The following is a 15484-nucleotide window of genomic DNA, read 5'->3' as shown; positions in this document are numbered from 1 at the left end:
ATATATGTACCTTTTTGGCCCTAAAAAGGTACACGTAGTTACCAGGCTTGTAGTACTTGAGTCCAGGGCTTAGACTCAAGTCTGACTCATGCTCTAATTTTAAGGACTCGTGACTCGACTTGGACTTGAGCACTGATGACTCAGACTTGGACTCGGACATCAACTGCATTCAGACTCGTAAACTGGAGAAGAGGACTCGGATTTTTTCTTTATTTTTTGTAACATGCCATAATTTGGAAGAAGATATTTATATCGACATTAATTTTTATACTAATTTTGTGCAAGAGAATGCACATTTATCTGTTCATATGTCATGTTCAGGAACAAACTAATGTTAATAGCTCTAAAATGCCTGGAGAAAATGTCCCTAGGATTGTCTGCTTTGTTTATACAGACTTCTTGTGCAGTGGGAAAAAATGCACTGCTATGTATTCCATATGTAGAAGGACTATCGAGGAGACGATGGGGACAACCTCAAACTTCAATTGTCATTTGGCAAGACTCCACCCAGAGAAGGAAGTGACACGCTATGTTCATTGCTCTGTTGATAGCGGGGCTTGCTTGCTGAGCGATGAACTAGCTAGTGTTAACCCTCTCTCACGTTATTTGCCCTGTTGATAGTGGGCAGGGCTTGCTGAGTGATGAACAAGCTTTTTATCTGTAGCCTATTAACTAAAATGGGGCAGCCGAGCAGTAACATTAGTCCAACCCAGTAGCAGAGACGGTTTCACATAAAGGTAGCAACAGCCACCGTCAAATGCTGCGGCTGGAGTCTTGTTCTTGGACTCGAGTCGGATCAATAGTGGACTCGACTCGGACTCAACTCGAAATATTCTTTAATGACTTGGACTTGACTTGAACACTGGGGACTTGAGGCTGGACTCAGACTTGAGGTTTAGTGACTCGACTACAACACTGATAGTTACCTTGCGGTCCAATTTTAAGCGCTAGGGGGTACATTTGTATGAAGATTGTATCATGGGGGACAGAAATGGACTCCTACTGTACCCCTATTTCTCACAGTGTACTGAAATAAATGACATCAGATAACACAGGTAGCATCCTACAGGACAAAAGATTTGCAGTAAGAGTGTCTACTTCATTCTGCTGCCCCAGAATGCCCTGTATACAAATTTATATGTCAAACTCTACCTCACAAGAGTTGTGAGGTAGAATACCATCATACAATACCATCATCTTACTGCATTCATAAGCAAAGAACCTTATAGAACAAATGCATATGCTTATGGATGTGCTGATCAGTTTTAGAGCCTCTGTTAAAGTCTCCTCTACATCTGTATATGAGCAGAGTTCAGCCTAGCAGTTGGTCACCCACTCTCACCTGTTTCACATCTCTTCCCAGTAAAGCCTTGTTGGCAGATGCATGTGTCTGGAGCCACGCAGGAGCCTCCATTATGGCACAATCCGTCACAATGTGCTGCAGCAACAAACAGCAACACATACATGCACTCAGGACCAAACCAGTTAAGAGAAATACATATTTATATTTACATATTTTATATTTAAGGACAGTCTAATAGTTCATTAGTTTATTATTATCATTATAATGATAATACATGGTAATAAAAACAATAACTGAGTTTGATGTTTTGTAACACATATAATAAAATAAGTTCAGTGCTACTGTACTGCATGTCATCATTTCTAGTGCACTGTGCATGTGACATGTGTTTACTTGCAATCTTTCACTAGTGTATCATACATACAGGCTGGTGACAAATTAAAGGATTTTTTTTTTTTTAGGTGTCAGGCCACCATGAGCAGCCAGAATAGTTTCAATATGCCTTGGAACTGTACTTGAGAAATGAACACCATTCTTCCTAAAGTTCCCCCTATTAGAGTTTTGTTGATCATGTGATGGAGAGTGCTATTTCTCAAAAACACCCCAAACCATCCATCCATTATCTATAGTGCTTATCCATCAGGTTCACAGGGGGAGCTGGAGCTAATCATTCACATTCATGGGCAATTTAGGGTAGCCAGTTGACCTAATCTTGTCTTTGGACTGTGAGAAGAAACCAGAGCACCCGGAGGAAACCCACACAGACACAGGGAGAACATGCAAACTACCAGACAGAAAGGCCCCAGTTGGCCGCAAGGCTCAAATCCAGAACCTTCTTGCTGTAAGGTGACAGTGCAAACCACTGCACCAACGTGCTACCCCACCCAAATAGCACGTGATTTCTTCTTCTTCTTTCCCATAGCCCGTAAGGGCCATAGAGGCACCACTGATGATTTTAACAGTCCATCATTGGTGAGTCTAGGGCATTTAAACTTGTTGGAGCCCATCCCTCTACAAGCTTGATCAATGCACAATTTAGAGTAGCCACCTAGCCTAACTGCATGTCTTTGGACTGTGGGGGAAACTGGAGCACCCAGAGGAAACCCATACAGACACAGGGAGAATATGCAAACCCTAGATAGAAAGGCCCCCACCAGCCACTGGGCTCGAACCCAGAACCTTCTTGCTGTGAGACAACCATGCTAACCACTACACCACCATGCTGCCCAGCAAGTGATTTACACCACTGTTATCATCATCAAACCATTCAAGTAAGTTATCGTGCCCTGTGATTGGGGACATTATCAGCCTGGAAGACAGCTCCCATCAGGATAGAAATGTTTCCAGAAGAACTCCAATTTCATTTGCAGTGACCCACCTCTCTGAGAGGCAATTAGAACCAAAACCGTACCAGCAAAATGACCCCAAGGTATCTGCACTTGTAACATTTTTCCCATTCATTCATTCATTCATTCATTCAGGTTTTTCCTTTAGTCATTTCTACTGTATTTACTGTATGTATTTCGCATAATAGCTTTTGCATTTAGGACAGGGCTACGTAACATATAGTAGATATAAAATGTCAACAAACCCCTGTTAAAATTGCAGGAATATCTGGCAAGTACTAGTCACTCCCTGCATGTGACAACAATCTTTTGTATACTTCACTTGTCTGGCCTATGGGGTAAGGTGGAGAAAGAAAAAAAAAAAACATCTGGGCCCACCTATATTGTGCCACAACTTACTTACAATCACCCCAGTCCATGTAGCAAGACTTGTTGTGGTCTGACGAAACTAACACAGCACCTTTTGGGCATAATTCTAAAAGATGTGTGGCACAAAAACAGATAGTTTATCGTCCAAACACCAGACCCATGGTAAAGTGTGGTGGTGGTGGCAGCATCATACTGCAGTGGTGCTTGAAAGTTTGTGAACCCTTTAGAATTTTCTATATTTCTGCATAAATATGACCTAAAACAACATCAGATTTTCACACAAGTCCTAAAAGTAGATAAAGAGAACCCAGTTAAATAAATGAGACAAAAATATTATACTTGGTCATTTATTTATTGAGGAAAATGATCCAATATTGCATATCTGTGAGTGGCAAAAGTATGTGAACCTCTAGGATTAGCAGTTCATTTGAAGGTGAAATTAGAGTCAGGTGTTTTCTATCAATGGGATGACAATCAGGTGTGAGTGGGCACCCTGTTTTATTTAAAGAACAGGGATCTATCAAAGTCTGATCTTCACAACACATGTTTGTGGAAGTGTGTCACGGTACAAACAAAGGAGATTTCTGAGGACCTCGGAAAAAGCGTTGTTGATGCTCATCAGGCTGGAAAAGGTGACAAAACCATCTCTAAAGAGTTTGGACTCCACCAATCCACAGTCAGATAGACTGTGTACAAATGGAGGAAATTCAAGACCATTGTTACCCTCCTCAGGAGTGGTCGACCAACAAAGATCACTCCAAGAGCAAGGCACGTAACAGTCGGCAAGGTCACAAAGAACCCCAGGGTAACTTCTAAGCAACTGAAGGCCTCTCTCACATTGGCTAATGTTAAAGGGCATATTCTGGACCAATTTCGTTTTTTTTTTTTAGATGAAAGTATGTCCCTTTACACACTCATCCAGAAGGGTAATTTTGCACAAGGCCATCTGTCTACAGCAGAAAAAAATAAAATAACAAAACACGTCTGGAAAAATCCCAAGGGAGTCTGGAGCCAGAATCGTGACGTTATCTGCGGAAGCGCCAGCAGGCTGCGCGAGCTTTGCACGGTTTCAGTGCACAGCCTGTGTAGACCAAGCGCTCCCATTTCTCTCTCATTGTCCGGTCTTTTGGGAAATGATGAGTACTAATCCCATCAAGATTGGTGTTGCTACACCCTCCTACGTTACATCTGTTAACCATTTGAATAATTACGCGATAACGTTGAAGAAATTTGCAGAAACCCACCAGGTCGTTTTCTCATAAACAAACCAGTGCTGAAGTAGGATTCAGAGGGAGGCATCCCGCACGTGATGTCACGAAAATCAATGTTTCCCAGGAAATCCAAATGCCAAGTTTTTTCAGAGGCGGACCAATTCACCTCAAATGGCTTGATTTCAACTGAGTTTTTCTGGTATTGCGCAGGGTAAAAAAATTGCAGAGAATGCAGAATGTTACAGATATTTAACCAAAGTTTAATATAAAATAGGAGAATTACATTGATCTTGCTCCTGAATTTACCTGTGATATGCACTTTAATGTTCATGAGTCCACCATCAGGAGAACACTGAACAACAATGGTGTGCATGGCAGGGTTACAAGGAGAAAGCCACTGCTCTCCAAAAAGAACATTGCTGCTCGTCTGCAGTTTGCTAAAGATCACGTGGACAAGCCAGAAGGCTATTGGAAAAATATTTTGTGGATGGATGAGACCAAAATAGAACTTTTTGGTTTAAATGAGCAGCGTTATGTTTGGAGAAAGGAAAACACTGCATTCCAGCATAAGAACCTGATCCCATTTGTGAAACATGGTGGTGGTAGTATTATGGTTTGGGTCTGTTTTGCTGCATCTGGGCCAGGACGGCTTGCCATCATTGATGGAACAATGAATTCTGAATTATACCAGCAAATTCTAAAGGAAAATGTCAGGACATCTGTCCATGAAGTGAATCTCAAGAGAAGGTGGGTCATGCAGCAAGACAACAACCCTAAGCACACAAGTCGTTCTACCAAAGAATGATTAAAGAAGAATAAAGTTAATGTTTTGGAATGGCCAAGTCAAAGTCCTGACCTTAATCCAATGGAAATGTTGTGGAAGGACTTGAAGCGAGCAGTTCATGTGAGGAAACCCACCAGCATCCCAGAGTTGAAGCTGTTCTGTATGGAGGAATGGGCTAAAATTCCAGGACTGATCAACAGTGAGTGGAAACATTTAGTTGCAGTTATTGCTGCACAAGGGGGTCACACAGATACTAAAAGCAAAGGTTCACATACTTTTGCCACTCACAGATATGTAATATTGGATCTCATCTCATTATCTCTAGCCACTTTATCCTGTTCTACAGGGTCGCAGGCAAGCTGGAGCCTATCCCAGCTGACTACGGGCGAAAGGCGGGGTACACCCTGGACAAGTCGCCAGGTCATCACAGGGCTGACACATAGACACAGACAATCATTCACACCCACATTCACACCTACGGTCAATTTAGAGTCACCAGTTAACCTAACCTGTGTGTCTTTGGACTGTGGGGGAAACCGAAGCACCCGGAGAAAACCCACGTGGACACGGGGAGAACATGCAAACTCCACAGAGAAAGGCCCTCGCTGGCCACGGGGCTCGAACCCGGACCTTCTTGCTGTGAGGCAACAGCGCTAACCACTACATCACCGTGCCGCCCGTAATATTGGATCATTTTCCTCAATAAATAAATGACCAAGAATAATATTTTTGTCTCATTTGTTTAACTGGGTTGTCTTTTATCTACTTTTAGGACTTGTGTGAAAATCTGATGATGTTTTACCACTGTATACTATATACTATATATACACACTCTACTATTCAGTGGCACAGTGGTGTAGTGGGTAGCACTGTCACCTCACAGCAAGAAGGTTCTGGGGTCGAGCCCAGTGGCCGACAGGGGCCTTTCTGTGTGGCGTTTGCATGTTCTCCATGTGTCTACGTGGGTTACCTCTGGGTGCTCCGGTTTCCCCCACAGTTCAAAGACATGCAGGTTTGGTTAACATGGGGCAGCCATGGCCTGAAGTGCCTTTAAGCAAGGCACCTAACCCACAACTGCTCCCCAGGCGCTGTATAGCTATCCACTGGGTATGTGTGTGTGTTCATTGCTCACTTGTGTGTGCGTGCGCATGCGTGTTCACTGCTTCAGATGGGTTAAATGCAGAGGAGGAATTTCACTGTGCTTGAGTGTGCATGTGACAAATAAAGGCTTCTTCTTCATCGTCTCTAGTCAAGATAGATGGAATCATGTGTCATTCCAAATATCAATCTGTTAGAAAGCTGAAGATGAAGAAAGATTTTACCTTCCAACCCAAAGTAACAACCCAAAGCACAAATCCAAGTCAATAAGGGAATGCTTCAGAAAAAGATCATCAACTTTCTGTAATGGTTCAGTCAGAGCCCTGATCTAAACCCTATCAAAAACTTGTGAAATGTCTTGAAGGGCTTGAAATGATGAGATCACCTCCTAGATTGATAGATCTGGACCATTTTTGTGCATTTTTTTCTTTTGATTCTTTCCTAAAACTTTTTTTTGTTTATTTTTCACTCGAATTTTGTTGATTACTATAATCGCATTAAATGTGGAAAAAGATTACATGAATTATCTTGGTTTTATTTTTTCCAGCACAAAAACCTGGGATGTCTAAACTTTTTTGTCACAGCCGTGCACATTGGCTGACTCTCGTGCATAATCTGGACAGCACACGCAACGAACGGACTTGCGCGCGTGCTGCCAATGACTCACACCTGCACAGGATTAAGGCACAATCAGCGCACCTATATAAGAACTCTGAATGCACTCTCAGTTTGCGAAGTATCGCTCACTGTTCTGACCTAAGCTTACCAGGCCTTGTTCTCAAATTCTCATGACTCTGACCTTATTACTCTGTATAATCCAGATTTCGACCTAGTTGAGTCTCTGATACTCTGTTCGCACATCAGCTGACTTTAGCCTGACCCTGACTATGCTTCCTGGATTTCAACTTGGATTTGGTTACCGGCAGTGTTCTAGTCGAGTCACTAAACCTCAAGTCTGAGTCCAGTCTTGAGTCCCCAGTGTTCAAGTCCGAGTCAAGTCCAAGTCATTAAAGAAAATTTCGAGTCAAGTCCACTATTGATCCGAGTCGAGTCCGAGAACAAGACTCCAACTGCACCATTTAACGGTGGCTGTTTTAGTGCCATTAACATTAGTTTGTTCCTGAACATGACGTATGAACAGGTGAATGTGTATTCTCTTTGTCAGGGAGTGTGAAGTGTTCTGTCAGAGATGGTTGGGAGATGGATGTAAGTGCAGAAGGTGTGTTTATTAATACAAATAAAGACAGGTAAACAATCCAGAATGGCAGGCAAAATCATAAAACAGTGGAACAGGCAATAGGTCGAGCGAGGCACAAACAGGCTATCGTAGACTCGGCAGAATCAAAGATGTGAAACAGGAAATCAGGGATCAGGAAACCAAACAAGGAAATAAGGCTCAGTAGTGTATCAGCAATGCAACTCAATACTTCACAAACTAAGTGCGTTTTCAGTTTCTATATTGGCACGTTGATTGCGCCTTAATCCTGTGCAGGTGCAAGTCATTTACGGTGCGCGAGAATCCGTTTGATGCGCACGCTGTCCAGATCGTGCCTGAGAGTCTATCTGATGCACGCGCCAAGGCGCACAGGTGTGACACTCTTGTACGAAATTAGTACAAAATTAATGTAGATATAAATATCTTATGCCAAATTATTATGGCATGTGACAAAAAATAAAGAAAAAATCCGAGTCCTCGTCTCCAGTTTACGAGTCTGAATGCAGTTGATGTCCGAGTCCAAGTCTGAGTCATCAGTGCTCAAGTCCAAGTCAAGTCACAATTCCTTAAAATTAGGGCATGAGTCGGACTCAAGTACTACAGTACAAGCCTGGTTACCGGTTTGCGACGCACCCGCTCTCCCCTGTGCCTGCACCCTGACAGTTTTACAATACAGGCAAGGTACGTTCGGATATTAGGCAGCTTAACATAAATGTGAATCAAAACAGACAGTTACTATGCATTTGTGAAACTATTATTCAGATTGTGAAACATGGCATGTGCTTAATTTTAGTCCACATAATATACTATGATATGTTGCATAATCTATAAACACTCACCATTCAGATGATAGCTGGCTAGACAGACGCCGTTTTAGCTGGGATTTGTGTGTTAATAAGAAAAAGGCTGGCCTATATGAAACGCAGCACGAGGACTGCTGTACATCTATATTATAGGGAAGTTGAAATGTTGAAATGTGAAACGTTTGGTGGAATGTATACATTAGAAATACTAAGCATACTCATTAATCAAAAAAACCTGGAAAGTCTGTATAAATTCAAGAGTAATAAACACTTTGGGATTTAAATATAATCTAGATATTTGCGGCGCTCCTGATGAGTGTATGAGCAAAATATTACAAGGGCACAAAAACTCAACCTGATTAGAATAACCACTGAATTGTGTCGCATCGTGTATTTTACATTAATAAATTACTGCAGTGTCTTGTGACAGTGCTACCAATAATGAGATACACATCGCAGTTACAAATCTATATTTATTCCTTTCTTTGACACCACATGTCATGCGCCAGAAACGACATTTATTAAACTGTGACTCTGCTGAGTGCCTGGTGGACAGCAGTGAACCAGCGCTTTCACTTTATATCATTACTATAGAGTTATGATCAAATATTATTGGACATAAGAACTAATCAATATTGAGCTATGGTAATTTTAGATGATCTAAAACTAAGGAAAGATGCTCATAATTGCTGTTAAAGTGCACAATAATTATGTTTACACGAGTGTGCAGAGTAAGAAATCGTTCAGGTAAAAAAACATCTCATCTCATCTCATTATCTGTAGCCGCTTTATCCTTCTACAGGGTCGCAGGCAAGCTGGAGCCCATCCCAGCTGACCACGGGCGAAGGGCGGGGTACACCCTGGACAAGTCGCCAGGTCATCACAGGGCTGACACATAGACACAGACAACCATTCACACTCACATTCACACCTACAGTCAATTTAGAGTCACCAGTTAACCTAACCTGCATGTCTTTGGACTGTGGGGGAAACCGGAGCACCCGGAGGAAACCCACGCGGACACGGGGAGAACATGCAAACTCCACACAGAAAGGCCCTCGCCGCCCCCGGGGCTCGAACCCAGGACCTTCTTGCTGTGAGGGGACAGCGCTAACCACTACACCACCGTGCCGCCATAAAAAAACATATGATGTAAAAGATACAGTAAAAAAAAAACAATATTTTTTTCATCAGTATTTTTCATAAAATGTGTTTGTAAATAAGCCAACTTTATTTTTTAAAAAGCAAATTAAAAATAAGTGCTGGATAAAAACTCGTCTATCTTCTGTAAATAAAGATACAAATGTCGTTGTCTGGTGGTCAAGTGTTTATGAGATACGTTGCCTTGCGCTTATGATCGGATTCCCTGTGGTGGTATACGTATGTCGTTTGTATGTACGGACAGACGGACGTTGTACAGTTGCAAAAGACGTCAAAAATCAGGTCGATGCATTATACTGCCACAGTATTCCCTCTGGTGAACCACAGAGCTGTTGAATTCTCAAATCTGATTGGTCAGAAGGGGATGCTTATTGTTCTATAACAGATGCTCTGACAATAGTCCCAAAGCATTCGATGGAATATTTTACTGTTTCTATCAAAACAGCTCGCTCCAAATAACTGGAGGCTAAAAATAAACAGTTTAGAACCCCAAATAGCATGCTGTTATTTAACAAAGACAAATTGTGGTGACCGATATGGTCATTATCTCTAGCCGCTTTATCCTTCTACAGGGTCGCAGGCAAGCTGGAGCCTATCCCAGCTGACTATGGGCGAGAGGCGAGGTACACCCTGGACAAGTCGCCAGGTCATCACAGGGCTGACACATAGACACAGACAACCATTCACACTCACATTCACACCTACAGTCAATTTAGAGTCACCAGTTAACCTAACCTGCATGTCTTTGGACTGTGGGGGAAACCGGAGCACCCGGAGGAAACCCACGCGGACACGGGGAGAACATGCAAACTCCACACAGAAAGGCCCTCGCCGCCCCCGGGGCTCGAACCCAGGACCTTCTTGCTGTGAGGGGACAGCGCTAACCACTACACCACCGTGCCGCCATAAAAAAACATATGATGTAAAAGATACAGTAAAAAAAAAACAATATTTTTTTCATCAGTATTTTTCATAAAATGTGTTTGTAAATAAGCCAACTTTATTTTTTAAAAAGCAAATTAAAAATAAGTGCTGGATAAAAACTCGTCTATCTTCTGTAAATAAAGATACAAATGTCGTTGTCTGGTGGTCAAGTGTTTATGAGATACGTTGCCTTGCGCTTATGATCGGATTCCCTGTGGTGGTATACGTATGTCGTTTGTATGTACGGACAGACGGACGTTGTACAGTTGCAAAAGACGTCAAAAATCAGGTCGATGCATTATACTGCCACAGTATTCCCTCTGGTGAACCACAGAGCTGTTGAATTCTCAAATCTGATTGGTCAGAAGGGGATGCTTATTGTTCTATAACAGATGCTCTGACAATAGTCCCAAAGCATTCGATGGAATATTTTACTGTTTCTATCAAAACAGCTCGCTCCAAATAACTGGAGGCTAAAAATAAACAGTTTAGAACCCCAAATAGCATGCTGTTATTTAACAAAGACAAATTGTGGTGACCGATATGGTCATTATCTCTAGCCGCTTTATCCTTCTACAGGGTCGCAGGCAAGCTGGAGCCTATCCCAGCTGACTATGGGCGAGAGGCGAGGTACACCCTGGACAAGTCGCCAGGTCATCACAGGGCTGACACATAGACACAGACAACCATTCACACTCACATTCACACCTACAGTCAATTTAGAGTCACCAGTTAACCTAACCTGCATGTCTTTGGACTGTGGGGGAAACCGGAGCACCCGGAGGAAACCCACGTGGACACAGGGAGAACATGCAAACTCCACACAGAAAGGCCCTCGCCAGCCACGGGGCTCGAACCCAGGATCTTCTTGCTGTGAGGCGACAGCGCTAACCACTACGCCACCGTGCCGCCCTGACCAATATGGTGATTTATATAATGAGATGTTAATTGGACATTTATGTAAGAAGTCTCCAGTGTCAGTACTTTGTAGCAGTCATGCTAAGTTTTCCAAAACACAGGAAAGGAGAGAGGATGCTGTGCTTTTCAGTTTCTCCATAATACAAAAAAAATTAGAGAGAGAGAGAGAGAGAGAGAGGAAAGCTGGCGAGGGAATGACTGTTTACAGCTGTTTTAATGTCAGTGATAACAGAAACGCAAGACAGGAAGCACTGTTACAGGAAAACAATCAGCTTCAGCTTGTGGCAACTGTATCACACCACTCTGTCTTTGATTATTTTCCTATAACAGCATACCCTGTCGTGATTGATTACCTATATGCACAGTTGAGCAGCTAGGGGTGAAGTAGTTAAAGGAGAACTGAAGTCATTTTTAAACTTGCTTCATTTCTTAATTAACGTGTTATTCAATTATGTTTTCCGTTTTATTAACCTTATATCGTGACTTGTATTGGCACTTATCGGCCTTTTCGTTTTTAGCCATGTTGAATGTAGTTCGTATGGTCCATGGCAGGCGTCGCTTATCCGCGTGATCTTCACGAGACTTGTGTGAGACTTCAAACGTGAAGTGTCAATGCCGCCATTTTGAAAACTCTTTACACAGTGGCCAGATCGCCATATCATTCCAATTTAGATTAATTTAGAGATTTGCCAGCTTCATCAGTGATGGAGTGTCAGTCCTGAGCACTGTGGCGCGTCCACCTGAAGGCGCACCTCGGGCTGCGTGCGCACCGAGTGGACTCCAGCACACGCGTCGTGAACAAGGCGCACCTGAGCTCAATTAAGGAACTATATTTGCCTATTTAAGGACTGTGCTGATGCATTTGCATCGTGAGGTATTACAATACACATTACTGAGCCTTTCTGCCCGTTGTCTTGATTTCCTGTTTCACGATCCTTGTGCCGGTTTCTTGTTCTTGTCCTCGCTTAGCCTTTGATGCACTGTTTGCGCCTTGACCAACCCTTTTGCCTGTATTCTCGTTTTTGATCTCGCCTGCCATTTTGGATTGTTTGCTTGTGTATACAGTATATTGTCTCACTGTATATATATTCTGCACTTTATTAAACTGTATACTTCTGTACATACATCCGGCTCCCTCAGGTACGTGACATGGAGATCATTCCATACGACTTCAAACCAACATGGAGCAGAGAAAAGTTGGAAAGATGACAGGATAAGGACGAGTCCGTCACACTGGTATTTACGGCATTACTGTCGCACAATTAAAACGTTCCAGATCAGGCGGCTGGTGGGTTTTCAAAATAAATACATGCATGTGTTTTTGTGATAAATACATATTATACTGAGCGCATTTCCCACATAATCCTCACTAAGGTTTCGGACAGCACTACAAAATGGCGTCCCCACTATATAGTGAGTAGGGGAGCGATTTCAGACACAGGGAAAACTTCCGGCTTGATTACATCAGCATTCGAAAGAGGGCGCGCGCGTCTTTTGACAACATGGGCAGATGTCGGTCGCTTTGATTTCAACTGTACGTTTTACTTCCGTCCTACGATGTCTAGCACAGGTCTCAGCAAATCTCGTTTACGGCCGTTGCTTTGACATACAGTATGGACTGATAGATTACATAGCATATTTCAAACACTCATAACTTGCTATAGCAGTGACAAAATAGCTGTCAGAAATGCATTCTTACATTTTATAAAATGAGATAAATAGAATTTTGATAATAAAAAATTTGCCTTCAGTTCCCCTTTAAGGGCTAAAATCTCACTGCCATTAACCCCTGCCCATCCTGAGACTTGATCTCAGACATTATTACCATTTATATAATAGATAAATCTATTAACGTTTTTCATTTGTTGTTCGCTCACCTCTGCAGACGGTGCCATTACCCAGGTACCCCGGTTTACAGGTGCAGCTGTGTCCTCCCACTGTATTAAAGCAGAGTGCGTTCTCATCACAGTTGTGAAGTCCACTTATACACTCATTATGCTCTGAAAATAGAAACAGGCATCACAGAACTATGAGAAATTGTATTGCACTAACACACACCTCCATCAGCTAACTGAAACCTAAATGAAACCTTTTTCCTTGCTACATAACACCAGCTGTCTCCAGAGCTCATTAATATTACTGCTTGGGAAAAAGAGCCCCAAGGCTGCCCATGGGTGTAGAGTGGCACGGAGGAAAGGAAAGACTTGAGAAAGTCTAGAGCGGTCATTACTCAAGTGTGAGAACGGAATAAGAGCTCAGCTCCAGGGAAATAACGCTCATGAATATTAATGAGTCTTAAAATGCACTGAGCTGTGGATACAAGTCCAAAGGACACTGAATGATACAAGTGATAGTGTATATGCAGGATTAACACACAGTGTACCTGTGCAACTTATCACAGATGGACATTGAAGCAGCAGTGCAAAAAATTATATTACAGTAGCAAGAGAGAATATCTTAAATATACTTAAATCTCACTAGCATTTTCTGTTAGAAGTTTACAGTCAAATATTAAACATTAAACCTATTTCTAGACATTTTTGCTTTTTCCAAGCGTGAAATAGGCAGTTTATTTTAAGCACTTATTTCTAAAAAGAAGCAAAATTATTATATTATACCAAAAGAATATTTAAAGCTTGAAATGAGTAAAAGAATAAGTACTTTATTGATCACATGTTCACGTGTGAAACTCCTCTCTGCATTTAACCCATCTGAAGCAGAGAACACACACACATACCCAGAGCAGTGGGCAGCTATGCTACAGTTGGTGGTAGGTGCCTCGCTCAAGGGCACCTCAGCCCTGGCTGCTCCATGTTAACCTAACCACAAGTCTTTGGACTGTGGTGGAAACCGACACAGACACATGGAGAACATGCAAACTCCACACAGAAAGGCCCCCGCCGGCTGCTGGGCTCAAACCCAGAACCTTCTTGCTGTGAGGTGACAGTGCTAACCACTACACCACTGTGCCACCCCAAAAACGACTAGACAGCTTTAGCGTACACTTGGTTTCTTGTAATTGTATAATAGGAATTATTCTATCCACATTCACTGAATATGAGCAATCGCATGCTCTGATTGGCTACTCTACTACTAGGATATCAGCTCTTATACCATGAGTAGAGAAAAACAAAATAGCAGAGCATGTTACTGAACCAACCGAGGACGAAATAAAAACTGTACTCGAAAGCAAAACCCCAAAAAATACAAAAAAGCAATAAAATATGGAATGAAAGTATTTGATGGTAAGAATGTATCTTTTCTTATTTTTCAATAATTATTATTAGCATTATAGCATTTTTCACAAATTGCTCCTGTCGTTTCGTTGATTTGTTTACATTCTAAGTGGAAATTATTTTGTCGGACGTTTTGTATAAAGTTTTTTATTTATTGAATTTGCAAAAAATAAAAATACCAATGCTCTGTTCCTCAAAATCCAGTGAATGTGGATAGAATAAAACAGTTATTCCACTCAATCTCATCATACATGGCTTATAGCCAACTTGGTGCTACGTGCCTCATCAGCTATCAGCTCATGTACGACTCGATTTTGTGGAATAACTGTTAGTTACTCAATCAACTTATTCTATATACAGTACTGTACAAAAGTCTTAGGCACCCTATGTTTTTTTTCATACAAACTTTGTTATAGATTTCTATTTTATGACTTCTACATTATCGAGTCAGTACAGAAACATTTTAGAGTCCAAACATTCATTTTCCAGCACAAAATTAAATAATACAGGAAAAAAAAATGTTTGTAATATGTCTGAGCAGCATATTGCATAAGAGAGCACTTTACAGATTAAAAAAGAAAACATAATGAAGGCGACTGGGTTTTGGTGCAAAATGAAGAAGCGAGTGTGACAGTCAAAGTATCCAAAAGAATTGTGGCTGGTTCTGTAAGATGCTCAGTAAAACCTACAGCTCATTTCTTTATAAAACTGCACTCATTGGACCTCAGACTACAATTTATCCATCTCATTATCTCTAGCTGCTTTATCCTGTCCTACAGGGTCGCAGGCAAGCTGGAGCCTATCCCAGCTGACTACGGGCGAAAGGCGGGGTACACCCTGGACAAGTCGCCAGGTCATCACAGGGCTGACACATAGACACAGACAACCATTCACACTCACATTCACACCTACGGTCAATTTAGAGTCACCAGTTAACCTAACCTGCATGTCTTTGGACTGTGGGGGAAACCGGAGCACCCGGAGGAAACCCACGCGGACACGGGGAGAACATGCAAACTCCGCACAGAAAGGCCCTCGCCGGCCACGGGGCTCGAACCCAGGACCTTCTTGCTGTGAGGCGACAGTGCTAACCACTACACCACCGTGCCGCCCAA

General features: G+C 42.2%; 1 protein-coding gene across 1 annotated transcript in view; it reads right to left on the bottom strand.

The window, feature by feature from the left end:
* Window positions 1–15484, bottom strand: part of nell2b (neural EGFL like 2b) — a 199942-nt gene that overhangs the window by 82441 nt on the left and 102017 nt on the right. The window contains exons 14-15 of the mRNA XM_060903607.1: window positions 13011–13133; window positions 1343–1438 (exon numbers count right to left, since the gene is read on the bottom strand). Of these exons, the coding sequence (XP_060759590.1) occupies window positions 1343–1438; window positions 13011–13133 (219 nt within the window). The remainder of the gene's footprint in view (window positions 1–1342; window positions 1439–13010; window positions 13134–15484) is intronic.

Source organism: Neoarius graeffei, chromosome 21 (genome assembly GCF_027579695.1).
Source record: "Neoarius graeffei isolate fNeoGra1 chromosome 21, fNeoGra1.pri, whole genome shotgun sequence".
Lineage (NCBI taxonomy): Eukaryota > Metazoa > Chordata > Actinopteri > Siluriformes > Ariidae > Neoarius > Neoarius graeffei.
Note: the sequence above shows the minus strand (reverse complement) of the source record. Positions and strands in the feature narration are given on the sequence as shown.